Source organism: Cajanus cajan, chromosome 4 (genome assembly GCF_000230855.2).
Source record: "Cajanus cajan strain Asha chromosome 4, NIPB_CcT2T_4, whole genome shotgun sequence".
NCBI lineage: Eukaryota > Viridiplantae > Streptophyta > Magnoliopsida > Fabales > Fabaceae > Cajanus > Cajanus cajan.
In genome coordinates, this window is record NC_138520.1 from 68,355,172 (window position 1) to 68,364,808 (window position 9,637).

At 36.8% G+C, this 9,637-nt stretch overlaps 1 protein-coding gene across 2 annotated transcripts; it reads right to left on the reverse strand.

Annotated features, from left to right (window-relative positions):
• Window positions 1-707: 707 nt before the first annotated feature.
• On the reverse strand, window positions 708-8,968 carry LOC109816763 (phospholipid-transporting ATPase 1). Of its 2 annotated transcripts, none has more exons than XM_020381877.3 (8): window positions 6,912-8,968; window positions 5,986-6,334; window positions 5,039-5,828; window positions 4,793-4,916; window positions 4,388-4,607; window positions 3,263-3,721; window positions 2,842-3,155; window positions 708-1,229 (listed from the first exon to the last, which is right to left on the reverse strand). In XM_020381877.3, exons 1-7 carry the CDS (start codon window positions 8,581-8,583, stop codon window positions 2,957-2,959), a joined length of 3,813 nt encoding a protein of 1,270 aa, XP_020237466.1. In that variant the 5' UTR covers window positions 8,584-8,968; the 3' UTR covers window positions 708-1,229; window positions 2,842-2,956. The 2 variants fall into 2 exon arrangements, with proteins under 2 accessions (XP_020237466.1, XP_020237465.1); XM_020381876.3 differs by having other exon boundaries at window positions 4,793-4,919.
• Window positions 8,969-9,637: the final 669 nt, after the last annotated feature.

Genomic DNA, 9,637 nt, shown 5'->3' on the forward strand with positions numbered 1-9,637 from the left:
AATTACAACCATTTTTTTTTGGTAATTCAAGCCATAAAATTTATAAATTATGATCCAAAACAGTTGAAGAAAAAAAAAGATAAATATGATGAAAATTACATAAAAATAAATACCACAAACTCGAAAATTGAAAAAATACTAAGATCAACTTTTTATTGCTTGTGAAATATTCGGACATTAATTTTATAATTTTTATGTAAATAAATCTAGAACGACAAATTTTACATTTTAAACTAATGAAAAAAAGTCTAAAATTATGCCCAGAATCGAAAATGATCCAAATGTTTCAAAAAGACAATTAAACTTAAATTGGAAGTTAAACAATAATATACAAAATAATGACCAAAACTATTTTTATATATTAAGATTAAAAAAAACCAAAAAAATATTTATTAACCTAAAAAAAAATTAACTATGATCCTCAAATAATAGTTCAAAATTCAAAACTATATATATCAACACGCACACTATTCAATGTTAAAATGAATTTTTTATTTATTAATTACTTAAAAGACAATAAAATTATTTCTTAATTGCAACAAAAATGCATTTTATTTAATATAAACAAAAGATGCATCTTCGGACCCTCAATAAAATGCATCCTTCATTATAGCAATTAAAAGAAACAAGCTAAATTCAAATTATCAGAAGACCAAAATCACACAATCGTAAGAGAAGAACAAACAGCATGTTTGGAAACCAATTCGGAAGAGAGAAAACCACGCCAAATCTATATCTATTTGCTTTTGATTTTGAAAATCCACATCCCCGCCGTGGGATCAAACATGCTAATAAATGCAATTAATTTAGTTATTGAGAAGAGGCGAGAGGTGCAGGGATTGTGAAAAATACTTTTTCTTTCCTATCATTGTCCTTTCTCGAGACACTCTCCTTTTAAAGGACGTTTTTCAAGCCTGATTTTACAGAACTATAGTACACTAGTTACACTCTACTCTCTCACACACTTCTCTATAAACCGTGGGTAATTATTATCAAGTTGCCACTGATAAAATTCCACCCACATCAAATTTGCTGAGATACAGATACCCGAGTCTGAGCCACCTCCAACCTCAATCTCCTATTTACGTTCCTGACCTGACGTGAGGCATTTGAAAAGCCAGGCAAGCTGTTTGCTAACCTTGGCATGTGCTTCCCTGCGACATAATCTGTTAGTGTGTTGGATGCCAAGCATTTGTCTTACACCACTGCAATCTGCTACAGCATCTCGTCTGGAAAATTTAGACCACAAAAATCAGAACCAGGCACAACAAACTTGAACACGCAAGTCATTTTTTCTTAATCATGTAGGAAGTGTTAGCACAAAACAAATAATGACCCATACACTTGTATGACCACAAAAAGCTTGCATGAGATGGAAATTTCGCACACTAACATGTTTCTTTGAATCTGAACTTTGCTAAACATGTTTACAATACACGGCATCCATGATACAACAAAATCCCCCAAATGGAACTTCTTAGAATTTGGATATCAACCTAACTCAACTCAAATAGCTAGCTCATAGGATAAAGATTGCCTCCAACTTATACAGTACTTTGGCACCATCTCTAGTCGGTGTGGGGCTGGAGGTTTTCCCAACAAAGCTCAATAATTATACAAACTATAATAAGCCAACGGAGACAGATTCCTATAGACAAATGGCCAACAGAACTAAAGCCAGACTGTTGGCAAACTTTATCCAACAATCCAGTAGGATTGAAAGATCCTTGTTTCAGGATATCAAACGACATTTAATCCACCTTCAGACCATGTTATTTGACAACTTACTAAATTCAAAAAAGCGTTTGGAGGAAGACATCAATTATTCAACACTAAAATTTCTAACCATATACATAAACAGAACTACAAGCCCAGCCAATTTTAAATATTGTTTCATCTATCTGTTGCCTAGTGTACACATTGTAGCAATTGGAAGAGTAATGTTGATTTGCAACATTCAACAAGAGCATTTTTAACAACAATTTTCCATCTTCACATTTATGAAGACCTTGTCTATTTCAAGTATATGTTCATCATTCTAAAAAAGACGCACAAACTGAAATAAAATGAATTAGTTTCTAAGAAAAAGTCAAAAAACCAATTAGTTTCTTGAAGAAACCCAAATTTAAATAAACTCTTATTCTCTCTCCATTTTCCTATCTGTTAACCAACCACTGCCATTATCCAACTGCTTACCCCTTTCCATTCCACATACAATTAGTGTAAGCCCAGTGTCCGCACCACCTAAAAAAAAAAATGCGGGGCTTGAGGGCAGAAGAGCTCAAGTAATACTTCATTATTCAACTGAGTATCAACCTAATGCTCTAATGGTTATATATTATCTCTACAACAGTAAACAGTTTTCTGCTCAAATAAATTATTTAATGTATCTCCATTAGCAGATTTATGTTCAGGGCATGAACAGAATATGATCCTGGTGGAAGGAGGGGTCTCCTCAATTTATTTTTTTTCATTGTAAAATATATGCATTCTTAAGCCTTCAACTCCACTATTTTGACTTCTATGTGACTTTTACCTCAACGCAATTATGCATGTCTAAGCATTCTACCCCACAGACGTTTTCTGGATCTACCTCTGGTTCAAAATTTCCACTTTAATGAGAAAGGGATGTTGTATACCCACAGAAGACTGGACTAATATGAACAGGTGTTGGACAATTTACAATCTAAAATATAGTTATTCTTGGCTAGCTACTAAGCCCAAGGAAACTAGTGTACAGGAAAATAATACCAGAAAAATGAAGAAAAAAATCATCATTATGATGATGATGATGATGATGATAATAATAATAATAATAGAAGAGAGAAAACATGCCCTTACCTGATCAATTATACAACCGACTGCCGCAAGAATGCATTGTGATGGACAAATACAAGGGAAGCCATTTCAATTGTAATTTCTGTAGTTTCTATAAGACACAGGACAGTAACACAAGTTAACTGGAAACTTGTTGCCTCGGCTGCAAATTATTCTGTCGTTTTCTCATTAACTCAGATTCTCTAGCTATCTGGATATCTGAAGGCCAAAAGATTTGATAAACAACTTTGCAAGTAAAGCGAGGGAGCAATGCCACAATAATTATAAGCAAAATTGTTATCCAATATGTAGGGGACCTTGCCAGGTGATAAATAGTCCTACAATGATTTTGAGAGACAGGTTAGCCATATATTATACCCTACTGCAGTACAGCTTTATCTATATTATAATACAAAATACTTGTTGAAGGACACATATAACTAACCAGTAATTGGGAAAGACAGGTATGGAATCCAATACCACCATGCATCCATATGTAATGATTATTGATCCCCAGATAGCAACATGAGTAATTAATACCCAACGGTTGATGTCCATAGCCAGGTGTACATTTACAAGGATAACAACTGCAATCGTCCACAAACTGCCCATGCTCCATATATCAATTGAACTGTCCTTATAAGTGAACAATGGAATGTAGAAGAGAACAAGGCTCTGCCATACTGTGTCAATCATTGTGATCCAAAATAATTGCATATTGTAAGCTTCGTGCCTGTAACCTGAACCATACAGTTTTGGATACTGCAAGAGTGTCTTATGACTCAAGTCCTTGTCCTGAATACCAACAATAATAGTAGGTATTGATGTGTATATCACAGAATAGAAAACACTACTCCAATCTGTCAACGCAGAAGTTGTAGAAAAAGCTGTGCATAATATATACCTAAAGAAAAGAAAGACAATATACATCAGAATGTTTAAATTCTCATCAAACCTGCAAGTATATTATTAAAATCAAGTAACTTCTATCTTTGAACCCAGAATTTATGATACACCCCCCCTCCCCCAGTTTTACACATCAATAAAGATAGCTAAAAGAGGGGAGAAATATACTATTTCCAGACATGTAGTACCAGAATATAATAAGATGGAATTGTATATAAAAAATAAAAATAATAAATAATAAAATATATATATATATAAATAAATAAATAAATAAAAAGTTGACACTTGACATCTAAATATGGAAAAATCCTTTTGTCAATTATCTGCAAACAGCCAATTACTATCATAGGCAGAAATCACAATACGAGAAGTGCTAGCAACACAGTCTCCTATTGATTAAAATTTATTGAAAACTACAAAATCATGAGAAGTGTTCATTAAATAGGATGTGCATCCCAGAAAATTTTGTGATTTCCAATAAATAGGAGTGTTTTAAAAACAATGTGTCAGAGAGTAGCACTTCTCTAATGAAAATCATGTGTTTATAATTAAGCTTTAGTTCAAATGCCTGAAAGATCAGGGCTAGCAAAAGAAACCACGAAATAGAGGCCAACTCATAATCACAAGTAACTCAACTGTGATATCCAAAGACAAACATACATACCAAAATAACATCAATACAAAGACAGCATTGCGGTAGAAGTTGTACAGAACTAAATATCCGACTCGCTGATAATTCCAGTGCCCATGAACCAGAAGTAATTTTTTTATGAACTGAAACTGTCCCATAGCAAAATCTGATGCCATCACTGCTTGGCGCCCTTCCTGTCCACATATTCCTACACCAACATCTGCCCTTTGGATCATTGCAACATCATTGGCCCCTGTAAAAATTAATCAAAATAAACAAGATTAAGTTCATTTCAAACCAAATTTTATATCAAAATCCATCTGGAAACACTAGCTGAAGCCTGATGACCTCAACCTTGTACGCAAATTACCATCAACCAGGCCCCAAGAAATCCAAATGCAAATTAAGTGCAAGTTCATATCACTATAAAGAACTTACCATCACCTATGGCCAGTGTCATATCGTCTGTGCGCTTCTTTATCAGATCAACAATTCCTGCCTTTTGCAAGGGAGCAACACGACAACACAGCACAACCCTACATGAAGTTGCAAGGTCGAAAAGCTGCTGAAAGGAAAAAGGAAATCAGTAAATATTTACGCTAAAGTTTTATTTTATTTAACAACTCAAAATTTAAAGCAGTGGTATATTACTACAACAACACCAAGAGAAAAGGCATGTTTTACCTCTGACTCCAGTTCCTTCTCCAAAATATAAACCAAACTGTTTCCATCAATTATGAGTGCCAATGGAGCATTAGTTCCTTCTTCCTTTCCAAGATTCCATTTGGGAAAGCTCAATGACTTTGAACCGTTGAGAATATCAAGATCATCATGTTCATCTTCGGTTTTGTGCTTCAGATTCCAACGCCCTCCACTTGAAGATTTCACACCATATTTGGCTTTAGCATCGGCCAAAAGATTTCTACATTCCCCCTCTGAAGTGCCATTTATAATAATCTGCTGCATGTCTCCACTAAGAAGTTTGCAGGAAAGACCAATTGAAATTGCTGTCTCTTGCTTATCACCGGTGAGAACCCAGACCTTGATTCCAGCTTGCCGTAGAGCCTCAATGGCTTCTGGTACACCCTCTTGTAGCTTGTCCTCAATTCCAGTTGCTCCAAGTAACTTTAAATCGCATTCTATAAGAGCTGCTGTTTGACGCAGTTTGGTAGATCTGTCAGTCAATGAAGTACTTGCCTCTTCATACCTGCTTTGCCACTCCTCAAGTTCAGCATCAGAAAGATCCCTGGAGGCAATTACAAGAGTGCGCAAACCTTGTGAAGAATATTCATTCAAATGGCTCTGAGTTGCATGCCATATGTTATTGTTAGTCTCACTTCCATTTTCCAAAATGCTAAACATTGAAGTATCAGCGCCTTTGACTAACACCTTTACCACATTGTCCGGAAACCGAATAACAACAGACATTCTCTTCCGCACACTATCAAACTCATGCAGGCCCAATACATCCAATCTATACATGACAGAGATAATGAAGTTACTGAATAAAATATGCCCAGATAGAAATAGAATATTCAAGCACATAAAAGTTTTATTAATTATATATGTGAAACATTGTTAAAACATAGTAAAGCAAGTAGGTCCCCCACCAAAAGGAAGTCACTATCTACCTGAGTTTCTCACCATTGACGTCTATAACAATATGCCCAGATGTTCGCTCAAAAAGAGTATATCCATATGCAGAGGCTGCAGAAACTAGAGCTTGTTCATCAGGAGATTCTCCCTGGTAATCAATGCGTCTAATATCTTCATTTAGTTCAATAGTTCCACAACTGGTAAATCCACCATCACCAAGTATAGGAATAACAGTGTTACAAGCAGCCAATGTAAGAAAAAACTCATGAGCAGCAATTCTTTCTGCTCTACGCGAGTCTTTCTGTAACATTGTCATCAGTTCAGAATCAACCGCAATTTCAGATTTGAGCTTCCATCTCCGTTTAGGAGTAACATCTGTTGCTGCTGCAATCATTAAAAAAAGAAGTCTTGTGATATATAAGCACCAGCAAATTTGTCAAATGGTTTCTGATCAGTACTCACACAGATGACACCTTCTACCTTATAGATCAAAATTTATAACTGAATCGTATGTTTGTAATAAAAAAATAATAATTGGAGATCCTGGCCATTTCATCTAATAATCCATCTGGCAAGAAGAAATTGAACAATAGAAAGAAAAATACCAGCTAACTCAGAGATAAGCAATTGAATAAGTAAGGACTATCCCAGGATCAATTGTAAGTAATTGAATAAAAATAACAACCAAAAAGCACGTTATACTGGCACCAATCAATTAGCATCAAACTGTCCAGCAGAACAACCATTATCATAAATCAAGGCAATCAAAAAGCATAACTAATGAATTCATTTCTCAGACTTGCACAAGAAATCAACATTTTCTCTTAATCTCAACCATAAATAATAATTAGCCTTTCAGTAACAAGGATTTCAAACTGCAATGGCGAGACAAGAAATAATGGCACCGTACCAGATCGTTAAGCAGTCAAAAATTAGATAATCTCAAGAGGAGACCGCATACCTGTATTCTCAACCATAGGCAAGGAGCTCCCGTAATTCTTCCCATGTACACTAGCCCTCCGGAATTCCATTTTGTTTTCTGTTAGTGTTCCTGTCTTGTCTGAAAACACATACCGTATTTGGCCCAAGTCTTCGTTTATATTTAACGATCTACACTGAAACCTTGACCCAGAGCTGGCATCAAACATATCCTTGTCTTCAATCATGAAGTATGACTGACCCAATCGAACCAACTCCATGGTGATGTAAAGAGATATCGGTATCATTATCTGAAACACTATAACAGAACTCAAAAAGGAGAAAAACGCCTCCATCGGTATCCCATAATACTTATACTTCTTTCTATTATCCGGCCCATTGCTGAAGTATCTTTTTCTATAATAAGGCAATGTATCAAGCTGATTATTGTGGCGCACCAGCCAAAGACACATCCCAATGGCCACAACCAAACACATGATAAAAAGGAAAATCGACAACCAAAGGGTTTCCCGGTTCATATAACCTTCCAGTTTGCTTCTCTTGGAAGAAGAAGCTGCACTGTTCAGCATTGCCTTAGTTTCCTGCCCTGCATAAACCACAACACCGATTATCCAATCCGTGTTCTTCAATTGGCAACCACGCAAAACAATGTTAGACTGACTAAGCGAAAACTTAATCCCATTGAACTCCATATTGGCAGTGAACTCATAAATATTCCTATTGGGCTGCTCGCATCGAATCACACCGAAAACATCACAAGCCTCCGAGGACACCGCCGACGCCGTCTCCTGGCGAGCATACCTAGTCTTCAAATTGGACTCTCCATCCAAATTCAAGGTCTGAATATAAGCAAGACCACTCTGATCACTCGTCCCAAGCAGAACCATATCCGCCGGAATCGTCTCGTCGGAGAAGATCTTCACGACCTCGCCGGCCTGAATCCTCTTCCACTTCTTCGACCGGAAGTCGCCGGACTGAAGAACAAGCGACTCGCGGTTGTTCTCGTTGCGATCGGAGCGGTGCCGGCGCCAGTCCTCGTAGCCATCCTTAATGGCGGTAACGCAGAGCACGAACAAGAGAGGGAAGAGCGACACGGTCCTCCCGAACACGGCCAGCGGAGGAAGCTGGTTCAGAGCTGCAATGGCGAGGAAATACAAATACGCGACACGGTGGAACTGAATGAACAGATTCTTAGGGAGGAACGTAACAAACGTGTATCTGCTGGTGCGGATCTCGTTCCCGGTGAACTCGTACTTGTCGTTGGTGCGTTTGGGGTCGTTGATGTAGATCAACCTGGCGCTGTCCTCGTGTAACGCGACGTCGTCGAATTGCACGCTCTTGTGTCTAACCCTAGCGGATTTGTTGGCGGTGGTTGCGGCGGTGTTGGCTCCGGAAATCTCGAAGGGCGCGGCGTCACGCAGCTCCATGGCGCCCCACGAGACCGAGCGGTGGCGCGTGGGGCATTCCCAGGGGAACTTGGGATCGGCGAAGGCGGAGTGGAAGCTGTAGTCGTCGGAGAGGAGGACGTCGCTGCCGTCTTTCACATCGGCGTCGAGGATGATGGCCTCAGCGGCGGCGGCGGCAACATCGGCGGCGGAGATGGAGGCGAAGGAGCGGGAAGCTGATTTGCCGCGGCGGTGGTGAATCACGGGGCGAGGATCCGATTCGAGGAGGAGAAACTCATCGGAACTCATAAAGGAAGAGGGATCAGTGGAGCCCTATCCATTGCGGATCTGGGATCAGTCCCAGGGCAAGGATGAAAACCTAGTTGATCGATTGAGGCGAAATTCGAGAGTAGGGGGAAAGTGGATTTGGAGATGATGAAAGGGGAATGTGGTGAGGGATTGAGATTTGGAGAGAGGAACGTGAACGTGAACGTGACGCAGCAATAGCAATGGCGATGGTAATGGTAATGGTAATGGTAATAGTAATAGTAATAGCAATAGTTATTATGGCGATGCCAATCCAATGCTTTGCTTTTTCGTTACTGCTTTCTTTCTCTTTCTAGTTTCTTCCCTTCTTCGGGCCACCACCGTCCAATGCCATTACTCTCTCCATTCTCTTCCCCTTTTTTTACAGAAAAACATTCATATTATCTTATCAATTTAAGACACTTTTATATTTTTTTTTATTTTTCTTTTTGGTTTGAAACCTTTGGATAAGGGTATTACAGACACAAAAGTAATTTTCTGTAAGATTATTATATACAGCAAGATTTACAAATCAAAAATATATATATACACCGAGATTTTTTTTCAAATATTTAATATAAATATCCAAAAAACAAAAAGTTATTAACCATTTCTTTTTTGGACTAAAAGTTTAGTAATTATATTATACTAGAATTTGACCACTAAAATTAGTCGGGAGGGAGTTAAGTTAGTTAGAAACATAGGGATCCAAATTCAAATTGTATTGCGATCATCTTTATAATTTTTTTTATCTTTATCAAGAAAATATTATACTAGTATTTTAGATGTTATAAAAAAAATTACACTAATATATTAAATATTTATTATATAAATAAAATTTATAATAAAATATATATACAAATAAATATTATATTAAAATATATAAATTATAACATCTGTGGAATAATTTAGATTTATAATAAATAATTTATATTGTAATACAGTATTTTTATTTATTAATAATTTATTTTTAAAATATTAAATTTTAAATCATAAATTATTATGATAAACAAAAATTGAATTATATAATAAATTAAAAAATTAAAATTCTCCCATT

Bases quoted from the DNA above. Each gene is read 5' to 3' on its own strand.
- LOC109816763 (XM_020381876.3), bottom strand. From the start codon at position 8,583: ATGAGTTCCGATGAGTTTCTCCTCCTCGAATCGGATCCTCGCCCCGTG. The intron at 6,335-6,911 runs GTATGCGGTCTC...TAATGATTGCAG, and splicing joins GCCTATGGTTGAGAATACAG to CAGCAACAGATGTTACTCCT. The intron at 4,608-4,792 runs GTAAGTTCTTTA...TAATTTTTACAG, and splicing joins GACACTGGCCATAGGTGATG to GGGCCAATGATGTTGCAATG.